At 49.0% G+C, this 25083-nt stretch overlaps 1 protein-coding gene across 2 annotated transcripts in view; it reads right to left on the bottom strand.

The window, feature by feature from the left end:
- The window catches only part of COL27A1 (collagen type XXVII alpha 1 chain), a 127851-nt gene that overhangs the window by 25329 nt on the left and 77439 nt on the right, over positions 1 to 25083 (bottom strand). For both annotated transcript variants that reach the window (XM_052668184.1, XM_052668185.1), the window contains exons 27-38: positions 22798 to 22851; positions 21707 to 21760; positions 19647 to 19700; positions 13296 to 13349; positions 12896 to 12940; positions 12694 to 12738; positions 12434 to 12487; positions 11668 to 11721; positions 9930 to 9983; positions 9137 to 9190; positions 8726 to 8779; positions 7164 to 7271 (exon numbers count right to left, since the gene is read on the bottom strand). In XM_052668184.1, coding sequence (XP_052524144.1) covers positions 7164 to 7271; positions 8726 to 8779; positions 9137 to 9190; positions 9930 to 9983; positions 11668 to 11721; positions 12434 to 12487; positions 12694 to 12738; positions 12896 to 12940; positions 13296 to 13349; positions 19647 to 19700; positions 21707 to 21760; positions 22798 to 22851 — 684 coding nt within the window. The remainder of the gene's footprint in view (positions 1 to 7163; positions 7272 to 8725; positions 8780 to 9136; positions 9191 to 9929; positions 9984 to 11667; positions 11722 to 12433; positions 12488 to 12693; positions 12739 to 12895; positions 12941 to 13295; positions 13350 to 19646; positions 19701 to 21706; positions 21761 to 22797; positions 22852 to 25083) is intronic.

Below are 25083 nucleotides of genomic sequence, written 5' to 3'. Positions count from 1 at the left end.
AGGACAGCACTCACCAGCCTGGTTGGACCCAAGGAGCACTACGACTCTTGGCTCTTCAGAGGGCAACTTTCCTTTTTTTTCTTGCAGATCACAACTGGAAGAGAGCATGGTGCCTGGAAAGACACCTTCCCAAATCCCATCTCGGATGGGTTCAGCATTACTTGATGCTGTTATGCAGAATGCTTCCAGATGTTTTGCGTGTCAGTAAGTGGAGGTCTGAGGTCACTCCTTCCTACCAAATATGAGGCAGGAAGAAACAGAAGAACCAGAACACAGCCAGTGAGTAAAGAAAAGACAGTGCCAATGGTGATGGGAAATATGGTGATAGTTGGAGGCACTGGAAGCAGGAGGGGCAGAAAAGCTAAAGCAGTGAAGGTAGTAAGCATGAAACATAGGACGACCATGCCCATATTGTTCAAGGCCCAGCCAGCCAGCTCATTTAAAGGGAAATGAAAAAGCCCCGTATCATTTCCTACTGCTCAGCAATGTCTCCATATGAGAACCTCTACTTAATAAACTTTGATCGAGAGAAGCCTGCCCCGTATAGGACAGTTCACAAGCACTCAGGAAATTAGTGGGATTATTGGGGCCGGGCATTTGAAGACATAAATGTTTTGGATTTATAAGAAACACATTTCCTAATCTCTATGCCTAGCCGTAGTTTGAAAGCGGAGGAAACACAAGAAGCAGCTCCTGAATGGGTACGGGGAAAGAAGAAAGACTCAACTATTCCTGAGAAGAAAGACCTGATTGTATTGTAAGGTTCAGAGGGCTTTGCTGGGAGCACTGGGAGCAATGGGCCATTGGCTTGCTTGCGGAAACCCGAGTGGTGAGTGCAGGTACAGCTGGCTGGTTGACTTCAAAGAGAAAGTGAGATGGGGAAACCCTACAAGAAGACGTTGGATGGAGAAACTATTCTTAGCATTGCCATGATCTTCTTTTCAGCTGAGTTCCTCCACTTAGAATACGGAAAGCAAACAAAAACCTTGTACACCAACTTCCCTGTTTCAGAGCGAGTCCTAATCTGTATGCAGACATTGCTCCGAAATATTCAATTTTTGATTTTCTGGATGGGAATATTTATTTGACTCATTCTTTTCTAAGCAGTCATAGCATAAGGTAGCAAAGAAAATTGTGCACAGAGCTGTGCTCTGAGTTGCTCTGGTTTGGGCCAATAGCTCTGAATTCCTACTCATTTGTTGTCTCTGGAAGAGCCTTTTTTCCCCTTTCTTCCTCTATTTCCACATCCCTAAGGCAACCAATGAGACAAAGATGGTGCCTTGATGGATGGATGGGGGGGTGCAGGAGAAGTGCAAGCCCTCAACCACTGAGCTTGGAAGCTCTCATAAAAGATGTTACCAAAATGCCCCAAAGAATTGGCCATTTTGGAAGCTGACAACTGAGAAGAAAGCAACAGAGAGAGCACTTGGTCAGCATAACTCCTATTTATGACAACAAGCACTACTCAGGTCATTTTTCCTTCCTCACACAACAGGGGTTAACATCTTCCTTCTGAAGGACACAAACGCCCTGGGGTTGTGGAAGAGGAGGGGAATGAAATCCTCTCTCTTGCAATAAGGAGGGGAATCTTGGAGTAACTGCACAAAAAGCGCGTCTCCTTCGTCTGAGTCAGGAAAGAAACCGTGCCAAGTCAATGGGATTTATTTCAAATTCTGGCTCATTTCAACTCCTATTAACTCTAAATGAGGACCAGCTGGGAGCAGCCTCCTTCCCAAGCGGCAGAGGCCATGCAGCGCCGACCAGCACGCATCCAGGACCGATGGGATGCAGGGATGGCTGTGGCACACTCTGAGGGGCTCAGAGCATCGGGTGGGCTCAGCCATAGCACCTAACTATAAATCTTCCAAACAGCAAAATCCACGTACCTCCCCATCAAAAGGGATGTTTAGATTTCCACAGAAGACAAACCTGGGGCCATTGGAGAAGCAGCTGTTACTAGAGCTAAAGAAGGACTGCAGATGAGGGCAGTGTTGCCCTGGGATTGCAGCACTGTTCCCAGAAGGAGAAGGAGAACCTGGGGGGAGCTCTTCACCAACCCTCGCTCCAGCCCGATTCAGAGCAAAGGGCTTAAGCATGTTTACCTCTCTCCAGAGCTGCCCCATTCTCCTTTGATTTTTGATGCAGCTCAGCCAAGGACAACCCCATGTTCACGAGTTTAAGGGGCTTCTTCCAGTAGAGGCTCCATGGACCAGTGCACAAACCTTGACTTTACCAGGAAACAACAGCTCAGCACATTATCAGAAAAACCCCACAGTTTCCTGTGTGGACAACTGAAGCTGAAGCCAGAAGTGATTCCAGGACCCAGTATTTTCAGAAAGCTGAGTGCCATGTCACTGCAGTGGTGCTGCCATCTGTGGCTGAGCTCATGTGTTCACAGTGAATGGCTGGACTCCATGAGAGCAGAGCAAGGAGCATTGCTGCAGAAAATCTTTGAATCATGTTTTCAGTGGCAGGAAACAGAAAAGAACAAAGAGCAAAAAACCACTCTGGGACAAATTCGGCTGTAAGTGCTGTTTGGACAGCTTTATACTAGAGCAGTGTGTTGGATGAGAATTAGCTTCTGCCCAGCTCACTCAGAAACCAGTTCATCTCAGCTGTGTCCACAGTGCGGCGTTTCTGGAGAAAAAGCATGAATTCAGAGCAGAAGGTCCATCCTGAGCAGCACATCTTCCTTCCACTTCAGGATTTTAGCTTGTAGATGATGGAGAAACAAGAAGAGGAGCATGTGTAAGCCAACGGGAGAGATACTATCCTCAGGACACCACCCATGGCTGTGCGTGGGGAGTGACACAGCTGAGCCCACGGGGCTGCAGCCAGGAGCCACGCATGTTCCCAGTGCTTCTCAGCTGGAGAGTGGCTTTGCCCCTTCCAAAGCACTCTGAGTTCCCTCAAAAAGCCTTCTCAGATCTCCACCCTGGTCCAGTTCTGTCACTAACATTCTGGAAGAGCAAACAAAAGCACTTTGACCATGTCACACCCGAGCAAAGGGATTTACCAGCCCTCGGAGCTCCTCCGGTTTGTTGATACACATCTGCACCATACAGCACACACAGCCAGATCTGTTCTGATGTAATTGTTTATGGCCATTTTTACCACTGGAGCATCTGGCTCAAAGCTCTCTGCGTCCTGATGTGGCTTGAATGACACTGCAGATAGAATTTCAGGTTAAAAAGGAAGTGGAAAAAGAAAAGAGCTCAGCTCCTAATTTTGCTGAACAATGAGGGATTTTCTTGTTTCAGAGCATGTTGCATTTCATTACCTACAGGCTCTCCAATTGCTTTCCTGGAACTGTAAAAACCTTGCTATCAGATGTCGGCTTTGTATGACAACCAGCACATTATGAAAACCACAGAGCGCAGCCACGGAGCAGCTGGAAACCCACTGCCTGCCTCCTGCCAACTGGCCTGGGCCCTTCGTGCAGCCAGCAGCGGGTCAGCCTGCACTGCTGGCTGCAACCTCTGCTTCCTTCCATGCTTTATTGTAAAGCATGCGATTGACAGGCAGTCAGATCCTTTGGAAATGCACATTATTCTTCAACAACGCTCAACACGCCCAACGTTGGTTGGGTATTTTGGACTGCATGGCACTGTTCCCCTTATACGATTACCAGCTATGATGAATTAGCTTTTCATTTTGGTGAACTACACGGGCGCTTGCACTGCTGATGAACACCTTGCTGGAGCTCGAAGAGCTGCTCCATCTTTCATGCATCCCCATCCTGCCTTGCTGACGCTGCAGGGGACAACACCTGCTCCCCTCACTGTTGACCTGGACCTACATCTCCAGTCTCCAATGGGGGATGCCCAACCTGCTGTTCTGCAAGGGGAAGAGATTACCACCTCCTTGTTGTTCTCACTTGGTCAATCAGAGGTCCAGTGGCCAAGTCTGGAAGAATCAAGATGAAGTGACAACAAAGAGTAGGCATTAGAGGAAGTGGGAAACCACTGCAAAGAGATATCAGGTGGGACAGGAGCTCAGAAGGGATGCACATCTCTGATGGAAATTCTGAAATCTCAGCTGGATCCTGCACTTAGCTGTATGTTGGTGCTTCAGATGCTTTGACTCCTCCCTCCCTACCAGAGGGACAACTGGCAGAAGCAGTTGAATGGAGCAGTGTGAACTTGGACAGTGTGACCAAAAGATAGAGGATACTTGTGTGTCACAGCTCCAGCTGCCTCGAGCCCTGCCAGCCACAGCTGGGAGACTCACAGGCCATCTCCGTTTGTTTGCTGAAATCCACTGGCTTTGAATTGTGCACAAACTATCCCTGGAGACTCAGTTGGGGCCTCCCTGCTGCTTTTGTTTGGGATTTAAAAACCGGTTTGCTAACACGGGGGATGGCTGAGCCAAGTTCAAGCTAATGATCTTTGAAAAACGTTTCCTGAGCACCCAGAGAGGCTTGGGTGAAGTTGGTCAATAATGTACCAGCTTTGGCATGGCTTCCTGGAAAACACAACCTTGCTCTCAAAGCCAGACCTGTAGGACCAATTGCTGGGTGAAAGCCTCTTTCTGCACGATCCAGTAGAACTGCATGGCTCAAAGCAAGCTCTCTGCCTCTTCCCATTTCTCTTGCTGCTCCGTCGCCAAGTGGTGTGTGAGTTCCTACAAGCCCAGCCAAGTCCTACCTGCTCTGGGGCCACGTGAGGAACTGCCAGTACCAGGTCTTTCCCCCGGGCCAGTATGTGCAAAGCAGGCTGAAAATGTACGGCCAGATCCTCATTTCCTACATGTGTCCAGAGCATACAATGCTGGAGAGCCTTTTTCCTTTAGACATAAGCAAGATCAAGATGAAGACTAAACATGCCCTTGGTGTTAAGGAAAATTCTTCAGGAAGTGGTTTAGCTGTAGTGGTTTGCAGAGCGAGAGCCAAGCCAAGGTGCTGGAGAAGTTTGTCTATGGCTGTGCATGAGCATCATCTTTCTTGAGCCAATATGAACCTCTTCCAGCAGCAGAAGGTGAGCTGCACAGCCCCACATGCAGGTCAGTTGGTTGGCACAGTGACCCAGCTGGATCCTGGCGGCCCTGCCACTAACAGCACGGAAGCATTAACATCTCCACTATCACCTCAGTAGATGAGCAGGGTATCTCAGCAATACTGGAGCAGCTCCTTGCAAATTCTGGTCAGGAACTGGTCACTGTGCAACCTTCGCATTTGCCCTTGTGTGAACACGTTCAAGTTTTTCCCCTGGTTAGACTTCTCTTTCTCTATCAGCCTTGAGAACGTCCATCCATGCCTGGATGGTGGTTGTGGTGTGCCTTGAAGAGATTGGTTTGATTTTTCATTACAGCTTCCATTCCTCACTTGGAAAGGAGTGGGTTGTAGGTATCACTAGTGGTTTGCATCTCTGATCCATGAACTTGGCAGAAATTTAAGGAAGATCCCACTAACACTTTCACACTTTGGTGGTGATGGATCAACAGTTGGACTCAATGATCTCAGTGGTCTTTTCCAATCTTAACAATTCCCTGATTCTATGGCTTCCTCCATGGGAAGCGAGGATGAAAAACTCCAAGAAAGGAAAAAAAAAAGGAGAAAAACTATTTGTACTTCTGTCAGAGGACTTCCATCTCTAGATTACCTCAGCAAGCATGGAACAGCAGCCTGTGCATTAGGTAATGGCCCGACGCTTGGCAGCAGGCAGCGCTATCTGGAGCCCTGTGGTCTCTGAAAGTCTGCTCGAGTTCAGACATACGGATATACAAAGGAACATATTAAAATAGTAGATGGAAATATAGCACTTTGCAGTAAAAAAAAAAGAAAAAAAGGAGTGATTATGAGCGGGAATCTTGGCTCCGTGGACTTTTTTTTTAAATAAAACAGAACGGCATCATGTTCCCAGGGACATGCTGGCAAACAGTCTGCGAGGATCTATATTTTATATGCTATAACTTAATATGACTTTTGCATGATTTTAGCACTTTTATTGGTTCTTAACTGTGCACAATATAAACACGTGGAGCTGCCAGAAGCTGTACCCACCCTGCTAAGGGCTCCCTGCGGGCTGTGGATGCATTTGGGGCAGGATTACAGCCTTGTTCTGCTTATCTATGGAGTTTCCACCTTCTAGTCAAGTCAGTGCTCCAATTCCCCATCTCAGCCCCAAAACAACACAAATTCAGCCCCTTTGCTGCCTCACACTTCTCTTCTTGCCTTCCTTTTAGCCAGCCCCAACATCACCAAAGGCACAAACGATGTGCTCTAGCATTGAGCACCCACCCCATGCTCAAAAGCACTGCAGGAATTACGAGAAACAAATCCCTGATAGGCTCCCCACTTTGGGTAGAAGGATCTGGCTTTGCTGCAGAGCAGCCTGCTGGCACTGGGCAGTGTCACTCCACACCTGATACCACTAAAAGAGCCCCAGGCTGGATCCTGCCCTACTCCTCCAAACAGAAACGAGTGAGGGCAATTCAGGAACGAATGAGTGATCCACATTTTGATGACCACCCTCCTCCTATTTGCATGTTCTTTTTTTGCAAAAACAGTTTACTGTGTGCCAACACTTGCATCGAGTCATATCTTGGACAACATCCTGTCCCAAGCAGTGTCCTGGTTCACTGCCTGCATCTCCCACTCAATCTGCCCCCACATGTTTTGCTGCAAGATGGCATGTCTTGTCACAGAGTATTAATATCAGTGGTAATGGCTATCCTAGCAATAATAAATAAAATGATGACTTAAGAAAAAGCATATTTTGCTTTTGCTAGGGTTTCAGTGCATTCCAGCTTCCCAGACACAACACTGCATGCTTTCATTTGTGCCATGGCTGCAGAAGGCTCTCAGCCCTTTGTAGGAGCTGGCTGCCTTCTGCCCCACATCTGAGCAGGGGGACACAACAGAGAGCCCACACTGCACATCTAGGCCATGCTCCAGCCACGAAGGTGAAGCTCACCCTACACACAACGGCTAGAGACAAGAGCACAAAGCACTCGTTGCTGACCCCGCTGGGGGATCACCCCCAGTTTGGGATCACTCAGATGGCCCTATGGAGAGGTGCAGGAGCTGTGCTGGGCTCATGCACCCACCCAGCTACCTGCAATACACACAGGCTGCCTGTGCAGCCAGGAGGAGAGCTCTAGTTGCTCCAGGAACCCCATGGGACCGACTGGCAGAGGTGAGCAGGATGCTTTCTCAGACTCACTCGGACACCTGTGATGCCGGGATATCCAGGAGGCCCTTCTTTTCCCTTCATCCCTTCAGTGCCTTTTTCTCCTTTCTCTCCATCCAGGCCTTGCTCTCCTTTGTCTCCCTGTGGAAGAGAAGAGGTGGGAGTTTGCATACCCACACAACACATGGGTCACCATACATGGCTCTTGAGAGGAAAAAAAACACACTCCATAATTAATATTTCAGGAGTCTGAGAGGAAAAGAGACTGCAAGCAAAAGGATGAATGAGGATGAGTCATAATACACTTGACATTTAACAAAATGAGCAAAACCATGTTTTTTAAAAAAATCTCTTGGCTGGAGGAAGAGGAACTCCCCCATTACATAGGGAAATGTGAACTTTGCTTCTCCTGCAGTGAGGCCTGAACCTCCTACATGAATGAGGCAGTGAACAAGATCTGAAAGAGTCCCCTGCCTCAGCCAGGAGCCCTGCATTCCAGATGCTAAAAACTGAATAGGTGTGATGGGCTTGTCTGGAGGGGCACCTGCTCTTGCAAAGGCTGGGATCAAAGTCATGACACTGTCACCTTGCCCTGAGAGGGTCTCGTGGTTGGAGCAGTGGATTATGGCAAACCTCTGCTTCTCAGCTTTCATAGCTGATGGCACATCTCATGGAGATGATCAAAAGGGCCAATTCAGCCTTGATGCCAGCACTGACAGCCAACTGGTCGTGGTGGCTTTGTTACCCACTGTGCTAGAGCAGAGCCACATCTCTAATGGTCACACCAACATCTCTGCAGCAAGCAGTGGCTCTTCTGCTGCCCAGAGACACGTTCAGGTTGGACTGATCATCTCCAGATATCCCTTCCAGTCCTTGTGGTTCTGTGAAACCTGGTGTGGTTCAAGAGCTCTTAGGGTGGCAAGAGAAGTCAGAGGATTTGATTGTCTTTAAAGGCGAATCTTTTGGTCCAGTGTTCAGAGATAAGCAGAAATGAAAACATATGGCAAACAGCTTAATCAGAACAAAGCAGTAAAGTGCATTGTTGTGGGACCGGCTGCTTTTTCTTTCCATGGAACAAAACAGTTGGCCTGTTTGGAAAGGCTGGCTGTGCAAGGACAGAAATGGAATGCTGTTCCAAAGGCAAGGTAGCAACTCAGAGCAGTTAGATAAAGAGAGCAACGCAAGCTCTGAGCACCTGGGACTTAGCCAGGAGGAATGGGATCCAATTTCTTTCCTTGCAAACAATGCTCTGGTCAGCAGTACAGGGGGCAGTGATGGACAATTTTTCTGATTTCCCCTGCCAGGCCCAGGAATTCCTAGTTAGTTGGAAAGTTAATCTGTAAAAACTCAAATAAAACAGACGAATTGTTGGAAACTATATATTAAAGAAGTTGACCTTTTTGGAGATTTGATCATATGCCAAAAATGTGGGTAGAGGAGTGAAACACGAGGAGTCCATTATATGTGTCTGCAAAAAAAAAATATCCTGACTTCTGATTTCTAAATAAATTAAGCCATCAAAGAGGCAAGGGGGTAAGGGAACACTGCACCAGAATACCCTTCCTGCTGCAGAACCTATACATCCCAAAATTTACCTTGGCTCCGTCTGGACCGGCTGGCCCACTGTCCCCTTCCAGCCCCATTTCTCCCTGCAAGACAGAAGCAAGTCACATAAAGCTGTGCCCAAACACACTTTTCCCCCATGCTTTCATCAGATGATTCTTGATCTTAGCCTGAGAAGGGACGAGAGCCACAGCCAGCTTCAGGCTCTGCATTCATCCCCGCTCCCTCCCACAGAGCAGCCAGTGTCTCCTTACTTGGTGGAGCATCGCGAGCTCAGCTCAAGCCAATGGGCTCCATGGGGAAGGCAGAGACTCAAGTAGGGCTGGGAGGGTTATGGGATGCCTGGGAGAGGGGCCTATGCCCACAGGCTGTGGGTGAGGAGGGACAAGAGCCTCTGAGGAGCTGATGAGATGGAGAAATGCCACCAGAAGGTGGGTACTCACTCTTTGACCAATGAGGCCTTGCTCTCCAGGAACTCCCAGCTGGCCAGGATCACCCTAGAAAGAAGGCATCACAGACAAGGAGACGAGCTGCTTACTGATGGTGAGCATAGGGCACTGAATGCCTGTTGGGGCACCGAGGGGTGATAGAGGCTGCAGGGCTCTGGCAGGGGTAGAGGTGCTTTATGCAAACCATTGTGACCTGACGGTGTGGAGGGATACCCGGGAGCACAGGTCAGGATGCCATAGACATGCTAGCGCTGGTGAAGCCTTGGAGGATTTGACAAGGAAAAAGAGGCATAGGATGGCGCAGGGGGTAGGGACTGAGGAACAGCATAGAAGAAATCGTATTTAATCCTCACAGAGTCTACTCACAAGCTCTCTATATAGGAGCAAACTTTCAAACCAAGCACTAGGGGGGGACAAAATAAAATTAACCTCCCCGTGAGCTGATCTGCACAGGGACCTTTGTCAAATAAAGAGATGTTTTCTGAAAGCCTTTCCGTGTAGACAAGAAGGTGCATTCATGGCCCTGAAGCAGAGCACCCTCCCTCAGAACCACTGGAGGAGCTCAATCCCCACAGAGCTGAGGTTTGGGAACTGGTGGGACTTTGTCTGAGGGTATTTTTACACTTGAGACCTCAGCTCTTCTTGTTCCGTGTTGGAAGCTGCCTACATCTCTGGTCTCAAGCATTTCCTTCTCCACTCAGACTTGGGGCTTATGACAGAGCTGAAATTCATTGCCAAGCTCCTTCTCAAGCTCTGATAGGGAAATCGCACAAAGGGTTTTTCTTACCTTCATGCCAGGTTCACCTGGGAGGCCAGGTTGTCCCATTGGGCCAGGCGGTCCCTGTGAAAAAAAAAAAGAAAAAAACCTTTGTAACCAAGCAGAAAACAAGATCAAAGACATTAATTCCTTTAGCAGAGACCTCCCGGGACAGCACAGCCCTGGTTGCAATGCAATCACCGCCCGGAGCTGGCTCAGGGTATGCAGCATCAAAGAGGCACAGCCTGGCTCCTGCGAGGGCTCTGTTCATCTCCCACGCCCCCATTCTCCCCTGTAACTCCTTCCAGCCCTCTGCTTGCTAAGGCTGCTGATCCTGGCAGAGGGGCTGGCACCCCACTGACAGCCAAAACCTGTGGGAAGGCATGCAGATAGACGGAAGGTGTTCTTCCTTGATGTCACAGCTTTGCAACAGTGGGGCCACTCAACATCTTTGGCACCAATGCCAATTGAGAGCTTGAATCTTTCTACATATTCTACTACCCTGGGAAGAATGACAATCCGTAAGACAAGACCAAAGCCTGTCTTTAAAGGATTCCAGGGAGTTATTTACTTAGGATATTTGCTTTCCAGGCAGCACTCTCCTTACTCTTTGCAGTATGGAATAAAGGAAAAAAGAGCACATAGTCAAAGAGAGCACTCGGCTGCCCAGGGAAGGGAGCCAGTTCCTGGCTTGCTGCAATGGATTCAGGCAGAGGAGGGAGCAGGGTGAGTGTTGGGTTTATTAACGAATGGTCAAGTCACGCAATGAGAAAATTCGAGCTCCAATGAAAGCAAAAATCCTGCTTTGGTTTCTCCAGAGGTGCCAGTGCAGAGAAAGGCTCCTGGAAGAGACACAGATTTGAATAAAGCTCTGTACTTTCTTGGTTGGCAGTATCCATAGTGGCTTGGTAGCAGCTTTCCAGCTCCCCAGTGTGGTTTACCATGCTCAGAGCCTGCTCCATCCAGTCTAGCAGCCATGAGAATGGAAACTTTCATGACTCATACACTTTGCAGTAGGCTGTATTAAAAGGTACCTTTGCTGCTGTTTTCACAACCAAGTGAAACATCATGGCTGCTTTACAGTTTCCATACAGGGATGTATGGAAAGGAGCTACCAAGGGGAACTGGTACACTCAGACAAAAATGCTGATATTTCATGGAGAATCAAATAGAGCACAGTCTGTAGATGAGCTAGGGGGAAGGCATGGGGCATCTCCTGCAATCCATCAGGACACTGTTCAGCAGCTGCTGCTGCTGCTTTGGTTATGGTGTGTTTGTGCCATTGCTTCATGGCAACAAGAACCCTAAAAGCACTGTCAGCAGCAAAGGTGTTTCTCAGAGCTCCTTTCACTGCCTGCAGTGACTTGAGAAGGGACTGCCTTGGCCCTCCACAACTGTGCCTCGCCAGTGAGCAGGACAGAAAATACCACTTCTGAGTTTGAAAGCTACAGTTTGTTCCTGGCTCTGTATTGTGGTATGGTGTGGTGGTAAAGCCATGCCTGGGATGTGTTTGTGAGAGCTTTGAAATGTTGCTCTTGTTGTGAAGATGGGGACGCCCAGATACCAGCTGTGTGTCTATGGCCTGAGATGAGAACGATGTTTGAATTTCTGTCTCTCACTGTTTGCTTTGGAAGTTGAAATTCAGCCTTGAGTGAAGTCTTTCCTGCTCATGTCCCTGGGTGTGGAAGTTTGCACCTCTGTCACTTCTGTCAGAAGGTGCCTCTCTCTAGGTGAAGGAAAAAGAAATAAGAGCCAAGACCAGACCTACCTTATGGCCCATTTCTCCCAAAGGTCCAGGTGGTCCCTGTGGTCCTTGTGGACCCTGGAAAATGGAGACACAAGGTCCTTCTCATACAACTGTTTTTATTTCTGAAGGGCACCATTTCCTGTAAGGTAAATCACCGGTTCCCTCCCACATCACAGCAGAGCTATGGGCAGCAAGATGGAAAGACCACAGTGGGTGTACTGAGTCACCGTAAAGTTCAGAAGGCCCTTCACCATCTCTCTCTCACCTCTAACAACTGCAGTTGGTAACCTGGAGGTGTCTGGTGTGCTTTCCTGTCTCTGTCCTGGTCCGTCCCATAGACACAGATGGCAGGAGATAACTCTCAGCCTGCTTTAATGGGGCCATGCCCTTCCCCAGGTCTGTGTCTTCATCTGACATCTCCCAGTGCCCTCCCCAAGGCTGGGGACTCACTTCTGGCACTGCAGCCTCCCTCCTGGTCTCCACCCATCCCAACTCTCATTACATCTGACTCTGTCTCAGACCCAACCTTGCCTTTCTTGCCTCTATTTCCTCTCAAAATCCAGCCTGCTCCAACACTCTCCATGCTGATCCATGCCTCTTTTATGCTTTTCAGGGATCTGACCTCATCTTTTCTCGTGCCTTGTAGGGCTCTAGTCAAGTCTTTCACATCTCTGACCTCATTGCAACTGGCAGAGACAGAGAAATTGGGAGTGGGAAGGAGTAGGGACAGAGAAAGCAATGAGGTGTCTGTGTGTGACAGATGTAGAGAGAGTCATAAGGCACTTGCCGGGTCGCCTGGTGCCCCTTTTGCTCCTGGAGGTCCAGAAGGCCCTTGGATACCCTAGGAAAAAGAAACACACCAAGGTCAGCTCCAACCCCACGGCAACCTCCCGGCAGTAACATGTATCTCAAAAGCTCCAACAAAGAGTGGAGAGGTGGTCCTGTAAGTATGAGATGTCCTAGTCTTTCCTCCAGGACCAGGACCCAGAACTTAGGATCTGGAGTGAAAATGAATTTCTAAAAGGAAGCACTCTCATGGACACTTACTGGAAAGCCACGGGATCCTGTCTCCCCAGTCTCACCCATCTTCCCCTGTGAACACACAGTGACAGATGTTAGCAGCTGGATCTGTGCTCAGACACCTGTGGTGCTTTGGCCAGAAGAAGCTGCAGGTCCCTGGGCACTGTGTGCATCCCCGGAGGGGTTTGACACCTTGCCACATTGGGCAGGTGCTGGCTGCAGGACGTACCTGCAGCCCGTCTGGCCCCAGCTTGCCTGGCTCCCCTGGACGGCCCTGCAAAGCAAAAAGACAAACACGGGTTGGCAGGAGCACAAATGGTATCGGTGATGCTCTTCTGCACCAGCCTACCTGCTCTTGCATTTTTCTGCACCAGATATCCCCTCCAGATCCCTGCAGCTCTTGAAAGTCTGATTGCCCAGCACCCTGCCCTGAGGAGCACCCCAACCAGCAGGCAGTTTGGGCAATGAGCGACATGACCCAAGTCTCTTTGAGCAAACACTGCTTTGGAGGAAGGTTTGCTTTTGCTGCGTAAAGGACTCGTTCCTGCTGGCTGGTGCTCACGGTGCCATTGTGACCTTGGTCTGTCCACAACACAGCCTAGAGCAGTCTCAGCCAGGCTGGTGCTCACCTTGGCACCTCGTGACCCTGGCTCGCCTACTGGTCCATCAGGCCCTCTGGCACCCTGGAAAAAGGCAAAAGAGAAGAGAAAATGAAGGTTTGACTCACTGGGAAGTACAGTAGCACCCTAGCTGTGCTCTGGGGAAGCCAATCATGCGTATGGAAGCTGAGCAGGGCAGTCCAGGACTCAAAAGATCCCTTCTGTGCTTTGTTCTGTTTCATTTCCAACCATTTGCCAACACACAGCACCAGAACATTTTTATTCCCTTTTAAACTTAATTACCAGCTGCAAACCAAAGCCAGAGGAGAAAGGCGTGTGAGGAACAGCCTGACTTTCAGGCAATGCTTACACAATGACAGCTTTGCAGTGCACAGGCTCACAGTTCTAGCCTTATTGATATCAGATCTCTTCCTTCCTATAAACGCTGCTTTTCCAACTGCTCTTTGGCATATCACACTGCTTCGTGGTTACAACTGGGACAATAAAGCTACAAAATGGTGGGGTCACCACCCTTAGAGGTTTTCAAGAACCATGGAGATGAGGCACTGAGGGACAAGGTCAGTGGGCATGATAGGGCTGGGTTGGGGTTGGACTTGGTGATCTTAGTGGTCTTTTTTCCAAGCTTAGTGATTCCATGATTCTATGACAAAACACAAGGAAAGGTACATGAGTTCCCAGCTGAAGTTACAGCTTCCTGCTCTTTAAGGAAGGGGCTGCTGTCAGGAATCAGGCAGTGCTTGTGCATGTGCATGCCAGAAGTGCAGCTGGCCATGCCTGCTTTGTCATCTCTGGTCTTGTGGCCAGCATCTGTACCTGGGTGGGTCCAAGAGGCAAGGGAGACAGGACACCCAAGGTGCTGGTGGAACCTACAGGAGCCCAGGTGCCAAGGGATCCCAGTGAGCTCAGGCGTGCTGCAGGAGGGGAAGGTGTTCTTCCAGAGGGTCTCAGCTGTGAGAGCCCTGGTCTTGCAAAGAGGACCCATGACTGAGCTTCGAGCTGCAGCAGAGCTGAATGCACAGCCCTCTGCACCACTCGAACCCCAGAAACCCACATGTCACACTGATGGAGAACAAACAGAGCCGTGGTCACGCAAAATAAAACGGAATAAAAAGGGAATACTGAGAGACTGTATTAATGCACGTCATGTTCACAATCAGGCTGTGATCTCAGCTGGAACTCTCAGGCGCTACTGCAATATAAATAATAAATAATAACACAGAGCGGTGCTAGAATGTAATGGTAAGAGGAATTCTGAGAGCGGGCCAACGCGGAAATAGAGAAAACAGGAGCCAATGTGCTTAATCGGGATGCGAGCCCAGTGCCAAAAGTAATAAGAGCATCAGGGAGCCAACATGTTAGAAAAGCAACTCCAAAATGACAGGCACAGGGAGAGACTCACAAAGAACGGCAGTGTAACAGCCGAAGATGCGCAGGAAGCTTGGCCAAATTGCTACAGCAGACAAACGCTGTCAATATAAAATAATGCAAAAACTTCCACCGTGCTTGGCAAAACCCCGTGCCGCCAAGCACACCAGAGACAAACTAACCAAAAGCCTGCACTGCATGTCAGTAAAACACAGCTCTGCCTGGGCTGCGGGACGGACGGAGGGACAGTGCCCCAGCACAGCGCTGCAGCCAGGGCTGTTTGCCGTATCCACGCTCCCTCCAGCAGAGCCCTGTCAGCAGCATGGCAGGACCTGCCAGGGCAATCTCCCTTCGCAGCAGTCACCTGGCTAATCCCATCACAACACATCTCATCAGCGCCTGACCCAAAAGAGGAGAAAGTGACCCCGTGTTTGCAAATGCATGTGGCAAGCTTCATCTTCCCCAAGCCTCCTGTGCTCCGACCCAGGATGAAGGCTTCCCCTAATTCGCCCTGACAGGGAAGGCTGCATTCAGCCAATTAGTGAAATCTTCAAATCTCTCTTTTCCTGACAGCGCTGGTTAGAGAGGGGTGAGCGAGGTCCTGGCAGCTCTCCAGCCCATCCTGTGCCAATGCTGCAGCGCACGGCACGCTGCCTTCCCCGGGCACACGAGGGCACGCAGGGCACGGACTCATCTTGAGAATGGGGTAGGAAATGCAGTGAGAATGGTTTTCTTGCTGGTGTCAGCATGTGAGGGATAGGTTAGTGGGCAAAGTGGTGATGGGTTGATGGTCGGACTTGATGACCTCAGTGGTCTCTTCCAGCTTTACTGATTCTGTGATTTCCAGGAGCCCAAGGAACAGTGAAGGAAGCTTTGCTTTGGTCCATGTGAACAGTTGTATGGCAGTGCACAGTTCGGGGGAGGTTCTGCTGGGCCACGGCTGCACACACATTGTGAACTCTGAGCAGCTTTACAAAGCAAAGAGGAAAAAAAAACGGGGTTGGATGGAGACCTGTCTGCTCCTTTGGGCTGTGCAGAGAGATGCAGGTTCACAGCTGAGGGAGATCTGAGAACCTGTTAACCTGCTGGGGTCAATGCTCAGTGGCATTGCGATGTCCATCCCAAAGAGCACATCCAAAATCTGGTCTGGGGCCAGTGCCACCAGACCAGATGACACCTTTTATCCACCTACTGACATTTCACTACCATGGTCCAGCCAAATGAAAAGCAAGCAGATGCCCTGACTGAAGATTGGAGACATCACCAGCCACAGATCCATAACTAACTAACTCTCCCTCAAACATGCTCAATGCTTTTTCAGCCAGCTACCAAGATCCCTGGGAGCAAACCAAAAACACCTCTGCTATTTCTCCATAGGCAATTTTTCAGCTGGGCCTGGAATAAACAACCACTTCCACGGTGCTTATATAACACCACAAATTCCTTGTGCTTATGAATTCCTGCAGTTTGTGATGTGGGGATGGCTGGCAGGGAGACAGCAGTCCTCCACCAGGTGCACAAGTCCTATCTCCTCTCTGCACCTGGGCAACAGTGACTGCAGGACGTGGTGGCAAGCTAGAAAAGAGAAATCTTGCTTGGGACTTGGAAAGCCAGCATCCCATCCAGCAAGAGGAGAAAACTCCACAAATATGGCTATTTTGGCTAAAAGAATGGAGCACGGCCACTTCACAGAAGGTTAGGCACGTGTCCAAGAGCTACACTGAAGAGGGATGAAAGGAAGGAAGGCTGGACTTTCAGGTCCCAATTCCTCATCCTTTGGGAATCAAAGAGGGAATGTCGTGTCTGTGGAAGACTGCTCAGTTTTGGTTGGATGTACAAAGCAAAGAGATGGGGAGGAACAATGCCTTGTCATGACTGAAAAGAAAGTCACAGTTCTTTAAGGATATTCTTTTCAAAAGTTGTACTTCTATCCTGACAACTCAAAAGCTATCACAACATAAATACAGACCCCAAAAAGGCTCCATTGTTCTTGACAATCAAAACCATATTTGCTATTTACGTTTTCTTCAAAAGTGAAATTGCTTTAATGAAGTCTCCACAAACAGAGCTCATGGAATCCACAAACATCTGGCAGAGGCCGCCTTCATGTTTCCACTCTGAATTGAATTACATCCCTTCTGTAAGCGGGGACAGACAGAGGGTAACGTCTGAAATTACAATTGGGGACCATTTCCCCATCCTGAGAAAACCAAGAGCAAGACAAAGCAAGCAAACACAGAATACTGTGTGCCTGGAATATCTTCTGAGAGTACGAAGAGAAAGAAAACGTGAGAGACAGAGATACAAACCAGAAATCCTCCAGGCAGGAGATCTGCCGGTCCTTACAACAGCAACTTTCCTGCATCATATTCACTGAAATCTGTAGGATCCAAATTGCCTTTCTCTGCTGGTGTTCTTAGAAAGGGTGCCCGTCTTGCAAATTCCATAGGGATTGTATTACTGTGGTTCTGGAGAGGAAACACAGCCCATGGCTGCCAAGCTGAACATCTCTGACATGTTGTACATCACTCTGGGGATGGACATCGCTGGCGGGAGTGGTGTGCTGCAGGACTGCTCCTGAGGGCTTGGCACCCCACCTCTGCATCCAGCTATATCCAAACCCTTAAATCCAAACCTGTGCCAGCCGACCTTTGTTTTGGGAACTGGATCCAGTTTGGCTCTTGCTTTTATGAGCGTGATAATAAATATCCCCTTCATCCCTCCTGCTGGTATAAGTGGAGCTCGTACCAAAACGGCCCGGTCAGGCATACCTTCCTGGTGGCTTGAGGACTTCAGGCCAGGAGATGTAAGAAGCTGAAGAGGATTGGATTTGATGAATGTTATGGGTCCCTTCCAGCTTGGGTTGTTCTACGATTGCATGACAGGAGTGAGTCTTGCACAAGTCAGAAGCCCAACACTACGGCGGTGCAGCTGCTGCCATGAGGACAGGCTCAGTGCTGGCAGCAGGGCAATCCCATCCCAGCGCACATCAGAGCCTCTGGCAGACATACCCAGTGTGCTCCCACCTCTCCCAGAGCCTTCACAGCCGGCAGCCTGGGATTCATTCAGAAGGCATTTCCCGTTCAGCTCCCTGCTGCACTTTTACCTTGAGATATTTTCCGCCGTCCACTCAATGCCTCCCGCAGCGGAACGCCTCCACTTTCTCATCTGTCTGCTCACGGACAGCCTGGACAGCTCAATTAATCACTGTGTAGCACACAGAAACCAGGATCCCAGAGGTGCTCTGAGAGCAAGGACACAGGGAGCTTCCTCTGATGGGAGCAGAGATGAAGATGTTCTGCCCAGCCCTGAACTCAAAGATGAATCCCCATACACATCTGCTTGGCTTGGATGTCATTGGTGCCCTTCTAGCTATGCTTCTAAAGCATAGAGATGTTCCAGGGTACATAACTGTGGTTATAGTGCTTTCTAGCTGGTTATTCCATTTCCTTTTGCCAGTCCCAGCTATTCAAATGGAGTATTAGCTCTGGTGCACAGAAACATATGCAGCCTTGGGATGTCCCGAATTCCCCAGGCAGGAGTTGCAGTAGAAGCAGAGTCTGGGGGTGGGCAAAATGTTTAGTTTACTTCAGCCTACGTCTTTGAAAATGAAACATGGAAACAGATACCATAAGGTCCTTGGAGGGAGAAATGCAAAATATGTTGTTACTGGGGCCTTCAGCAGAATACACGTGTGCTTGTTATTAATACTTTGTAAAGCAGCTGGATAAGGGGAAACAACCCACAGCAGAGATGCTCCTGCAATGAATGTCCCGTTGAGGAAGAAGAAAGACTGAGGAGCTCAGTGGGACGAGGGCTGGAGGACACAGCCGGGAAAACAAGCAGCTTTGGCAGGTCTGGAGGTCATTCTGCTGTCGGCTGTCACCCAAATGGAGCAGGAAGAACCACAACGAGTTGACACTGAGTGTTTGTGAAATATTCACCCAGTGCAACGTGCACTCGTAGCGCTGTCAGCAGTGCTCGGCAGCGCCGTGCCCCAATGCCAGGCTGGGGGCCAGCTCTCCCCAGGCAGGGCAAAGGTTCACACGTGCTTCACGCTGGTGCTGTTAGATACACACGGATAAAGTCAGGGCCTTGTGTTATGGGTTGGAAAAACATACAGGAAAACACAGGCTGTGTTTGTAAATGACAGTGCCAAACACACCTTTCTGACAGCCCTGCAGAACATGGGTAGCATAGGTGCCTTTCCCAGTCCTTTACAAGCATTCCTTTCCCCAGCTGTGATCCACCCTCAGATGACCAAATCTTCACATCCTTACCAGAAGCAGCCACAAACCCTGTCTGACACTGTGGGAGGTTGGGACAAGGCTGAACTCCTTTCACAGCAGCACACTCAGATAACCTTCTGCTCACCCCCATCACTTGCGTATCACTTGTTTCACAGCATCTCAGAAATGGGCCTGCAGAGGTGCTGCCCCAACCTCTGTGAAGATTTGCACCCCAAAACCCGTCAGCCAGATTCACAGAATCATAGAATTGTTAAAGTTGGAAAGATGATGTTCAGTCCCAGCCCACCCCCATGGCCACCGACACGTCCCTCAGTGCCACATCTCCACAGGTCTGGAACACTTCCATGGATGGTGACCCCAGCACTCCCTTGGCAGCTGCGTCAGTGCAGCATCGCTCCTTGTGAGAAGGAATGTTCCCCAATACCCAACCTGAACCCCCAGCACTACGTGGGGCCAACACCTCTCGTCCTATTGCTTTTCCCCAGGAGCAGAGGCTGACCCACCTCATCACAACTCCTTTCAGGGATTGCAGGGAGTGATGAGGTCTCCTCTGAGCCTCCTCTGCTCCGCACTGAGCCATCCCAGCTCTCTCAGCTGCTCCCCACAGTGCTGTGCTCAGACCTCCCACAGCTCGGTTGCCCTTCTCTGGACACTCTCCAGGGTTTCAACGTCTTTCTTGCCTTTCTTGATCCCTCTTCCAAAGGCCAGAAGAGAAGAGGCATTACAGCCTGCAGGGAGCACTTACCCGGCGGCCCTTCACCCCTCTGATCCCTGGTGCACCACGGGCTCCTGCTGGACCCTGCAGGGAGAGGGAGCACAGTGAGGATGTGGGAGGTGGGCAGATGATACCCCGTGTTCCCTCATCAGCCATAGAGCCCCTACCAGCAGGTGGGCTCCTGAGCTCCTGCCAACCCACAGCCACGTCTACTTGGCTGCAAACAGTCTTTTTCCGAACGCACTGATTGTCCCTCGGTTATCAACATTTAAGCAAGGCTTTCTGGCTGAGGTCTGTATGCTTGAGCTGTCTGTGTAAGTGGTACCGTTTGAGCATCCAGTTGAGCATCCAGAATTCCCTCCACAACTATTAAAAGCAGCTGTTGCGCCATGTCAGCACAAAACATAATAATAACCAGGACGTTTTCTTCACTTATCCAAATACAAAATCAGACACCTCATCTTAGGTATCCAAGTTTGCTTTTTTCAACCAAACTCTGATTTTATTTTTGGGCAATTGTTGCCCTGTGAATGCTGCACAAATATATCTGTGCTGGCAGACAGATGCTGTTTTCATTCAGACTATTGGTGTCCCTCTCACCTTTACAGAAAAGCTTTGGGTCTTCTTTGTTCTCTCTTGATTCATTGAGTGCATATGTGAAATACAGAAGAAAATGTAAGAGCTTTCTTTGGTCAAACTGTGTATCAGATTTAGATATGAGGGATGTGTTCAATTAATAGGACTTATGTCTATATTACAACTTTAGAAACCAATATATGAATTTGGTACCTTTCTGCTGTCAGAAAAGAAAACCTCAGACTGACACACTCTCTCAAAAATTCCACATCAAGTTTGCTATTTATATATTAATAGTTTCTGCCAACTGCCAATGCTGCAAGCTGGACTTGTGAATCTCCCTACTGCTTGTACCACTGCTACTCATAAAGATCTTGCTTTTGGAGCTGAGTTATTCTGCATGGCATACATGTCCAGAACACAAACACTGAGCTGTCTGCAGTGAAAATGGAAAGGTTGGTTTATGGCAACTCTACTTGTAATCACAGTAAAACTTTGGCTGATGAGGTCAGTAGTGAGTGGCACAGGCAAGCAGTACATGTGTCAGATGCCTGCTTTATAGAGATTTTTATGATAAACACATACTAAAATGAAATTCTTTGCTGGTACTTGGAATATCCTACTGAAAGTCTTGGGCTATCCCAAATAGCTCATTAAAAGATTAATTGAAGTGGCAAAATTTGAAGGGCAGAAATTAGATACCATGCTGGGAACGTGAAGAAAGTATTACAGAAGATGAGTAACCTTTAGTTACCTTTGTGTATATACCTCATCTTCGAAACCACAAACTAACACAAAAAGTATACCATGATGGTAAGCAGGAAGGAGGAAAAGGAATTCAAAACCTCAGCGAGCTGAAATCAAGGGCAGAGTCTCCTACTATTGACTACACCTTTGCTTCCCATTCACCCTCTGCTGAATTAATCAGGCTCACTGGCTAGCTTCCTCTTGAGGAGCATAACAGCCGAGGACAAATAACAACAACACGCCACAGGTCTGGCTGCAGAAGTGAATAATGAAGGTTGTTTGGTGGAGAAACAGGAAGAAACAGCTGGAGCTAATAAGAGCAGGGATTTAATATTAGCGGATTATTTGATTTGCTGGCTTTGCTGGGAAGTCTGTCTTATTGAATTATGACTTTTTAAAATGCAACCTTGTAGGAAACATTTTGCTTGGATGAACCTGTTGGACATTTGCCTGCAGGAGAACAGGGCACTGAAGGAAATGGAAGGACCGCTGCCTCTGGTGGGCGCTGAGCATCCCCACGCTCCCACACCAGGCAAAACTGCCATGAAGCTGAAGGCCAAACCTTTGGCACTCCCCACTCCACTCCTGTAATCTTCCTCCTGATTCACCACAACGTGGCAATTCACATGCTGAGCAAAATTGGTTCATAAACTGTCCTTCAAACTCGAATCAGCTGAGGCAGTTGTTTGATTCAACACACGAACACCCAAGACACGGGATGCTGACTGCTGGTGTGCACTGTTACAGGGATTATAAGTTTTACTTACTGCTGGTCCAGGAATTCCGGGAAAACCCACTGCTCCTGGTATCCCAGGGTGCCCCTGCAAGGGAAGGAAGAACATCTGGTGTGAGTCTCTGGAACGTGCCCAGCCCTTTTCACCTCCAAGTGAAAAGACAGAAAATGAGGCACTGCTGCTGCTTGCAGGTCAGGCAGGGCTGTTATTTGCTGAGGTAAAAGTGCTTATGAGCAGATGGCCCAGGCCAGGCTGTCAGCCCAGCCCCAGCTTTGCTAGCAACTGAAGCAGCTAGGTTTTCTGAACAAACCAGAACACAGTGGGCTGAATATTGCAACAATCTTTGGGTCCTACACTAGGGTACACAGGGGGTGCATATCAGAGTGAGAGAGGAATTCATCATCCTTCCTAAACAAGCATCCCCAAAGAGAAGCAAACAGCACAGTAAAGCAGCATGGTGTAAAGCTGCCCAAGCAGCTCCACATCTCCAGCTGCCTCTGACAACAGAGGTTTGTTTGTTGCCTCTGACAACAGCAGGATGTGAACAACAGAGGTTTGGGAATCCCTGCTCCTGAACCGATCTGTTCAAAAGCCAGGATGCTTGGGAAAAGGTCATCATGGAACTACAGAATCCTTAAGGTTGGAAAAGATCTCTAGGATCAAGCCTAACCATCAACCCACCCCACCATGCCCACTGACATCCCTCAGAGCCACATCTCCATGGTTCTGGAACACCTCCAGGGATGGTGTACCCACCACTCCCCAGCAGTCTGTGCCAGACTTTCTGAGAAGAAATTTCCCTAATATGCAATCTCAATGTCCCCTGGCACAACTTGAGGCCTGCAGGTAATCCTTCAGGTGCCACAGCTTGAGCCTCCTAGTTGTCTCTATTTGACACAGGTCCTCAGCTGTGGAGATGCAGAACACACATAGAAACCCAATGTTTCTCTGCAAGAGAGACTAAGGCTGGGGAGTGGTGGTTCCTCAATAAACAATCACATGGCATCCCCATCCAACAGAGACAGGAAGGATTTAGCTATTCTCATGCAAACCCAAAGACCCAATTCCCTAGGACAGAGAGAGAGGCAGCAGCAAGAGCAAGAGAATGCAGACTTACTCCTTACCATCGACCCCTTGACTCCAGGAGGGCCTGGAGGTCCCACTGAGCCACGGTCACCCTGGGAGAGACAAAGGTTTGGAAGGGAAAGTGAGGAATTATGATCTACACATAATGATCTACAGCAATGAAATAACTGAAAGATCCCCACATTGCAGTCTGTGCTACCAGATTGTCACAGAGTTGACCGACACAGATTTCTGCCAGGAAGGCTTCTGGCACAGAACACAAGTCATCGTCTTTCAGGTTTCCATTTCATCAGAGCAGCTAATGGACAACAACAAGCATGAGCTGACCTTCTGTATCTGAGGAGATGTATCTTCAAACACCGAGGGATAAGAATTAAGCAACCAAGCCCACCTTTGAGTCCCCACAGGGGTGAGGCTGGATCCCAACCATGGCACCACAACCACCACCACCACGTTCTGATGATTTCAGGGACGTGGATTGGAGAGCTATGGACTTGAGGGCTGAGAATCACAGCCATAAAACACAAAGAGACTGCCTGGAATGGGTGGCTTTGCTTTCAGGAGATCGCAGGCATTTCTGGGGAACCCCTTGTCCTGCAGGGCACACACTGAGACCACAGCACAAACAGCAGCCATCTGCAGACCTGTGTTTTTGGGGAGCCAGATGAAGGGATCAGCTCTTTTAAAACTAGCCAACATTTGGCATTAAAATAAATAACATTCCCCACCTGCAGAACGTGTCACTTCTCCAAGCACACCCTTGGCCAAGGACAGGGGATGAGGCACAAGACTGAGAGCATCACCATGACCACTGGTGTGTGGCTCTGGCCATGGGATCTCAACTGCTTCTTTTTTGGGGACAGCAGCAATTCCCACCACCACTGCCCCCACAGCCCTGGCAATGCACAGGGAATTAGGTGTGTAATGCCTGTGTGCTCAGGGGGATGAGGAAGGAGGAGTCAGCAAACGCTGCCAAGCAGTTTACGCCCAAATTCTGACCTACCTTCCAGCAGTTATACTGTAAGGGGAAATATTTTCTGGGCTCTAAGCATCTTATTAAAAACAAGCTCCAGAGTGTGTGTTGTCACCAGTTGGCCCTTGTAAACCAACATACTTTTTTTTTTTTTTCTTTCCTGTGAATGTATGGATTTTATTAAGTATGTATTAACTGTATTGTTCTCTTTGATAATCTTTGGATCCTACTGGCTTCAGCCTTAAGTTTTGCAGCTCTCAGGGTAGGGATTGCTGACTCAGCTCTGTCTAACGAAAGCACATTTCCCACTTCATTTAGCTCGCAGCAACATAGTAAGCTGCAGGACACTATGCCAACTGGAGGCCTGGTTGAGGTTTTGATTTGATGATAGCTATTTTTGTCATCCCTAAGTTTGTGTTGGTAGAGAAGGAGAAGTCTGATAGAAATCGCAGCTGTGCTGAGGATCTCCTAGGGCAGATTTTCAAAGGGTTTGCCTTGACATAACGTAACATGGCCATGTACAGAGTCAATCTGTAGCAGAAGGATAGCTCACGTGGTCATTGGCTTAGGAGTCAGTAGGGCCAGATGGGAATTTACTTCCCACATCTCCTGCATGGCAGCCTTCTCATTCCTCACTTAATTCAGGGCAGCAGATATAGCTCTCAGTCACTGAGAGACAGCGACTCGGATGCTCCACAGCTTTATTCCTGTTTTCCTTCTGTAAAACACAGCTCACACCACTTTTTTTTCACATCCTCCCTTTTACTCCTTGCACGCTTTGAGAGTTTGGACTCAGCCTGCTTCTGCTACTGCCCTGACACAGCAGAGAGGACACAGGGCTCCCGGGGCTGCTGCAGGCAGCAATGAAATGCACCTACAGCAAACACAACATCATGTCACAGAGGTGTGACATCATAACCCAGAGGACGGTACTTGGAAGGACAGAAGAGAGAGAGCTGAAGTGTGGAATGCATCATATTGCACTCTAATGGAAAAAATGAATTAATGGGCATTTACTTCTTTTTTATAGAAAATAAAGTCGTTTTTCCTCCTAAAAGAAGCAGGTATCAGTACTGCACAGCAGAGGGCACCAGCCATTAGCAGCATGCCCAATGCAACCACCAGACAGGCAGGCAGCGTGGGGCTGGTTAAACGAAAAGGGGAGGGGGTCTGGAGCAGCCTCTGCTTGGGCATGGGTCTGCACTCTCACTCTGAGAATTTGGTGAGCCTCCCTGTTGAGCACAGGCTCAGCCCCGGTTCTGTGTGCCCCTAATGACAAGGCAGCAAGCACATCTCTGCACACATCTGCAATCTGGTCTCCTTGGACTCACCCCCTGACCAGGAACCAGGG

Source organism: Tympanuchus pallidicinctus, unplaced genomic scaffold (assembly GCF_026119805.1).
Source record: "Tympanuchus pallidicinctus isolate F22 unplaced genomic scaffold, pur_lepc_1.0 scaffold8, whole genome shotgun sequence".
Lineage (NCBI taxonomy): Eukaryota > Metazoa > Chordata > Aves > Galliformes > Phasianidae > Tympanuchus > Tympanuchus pallidicinctus.
This window is presented reverse-complemented; position numbering and strand designations above follow the sequence as displayed.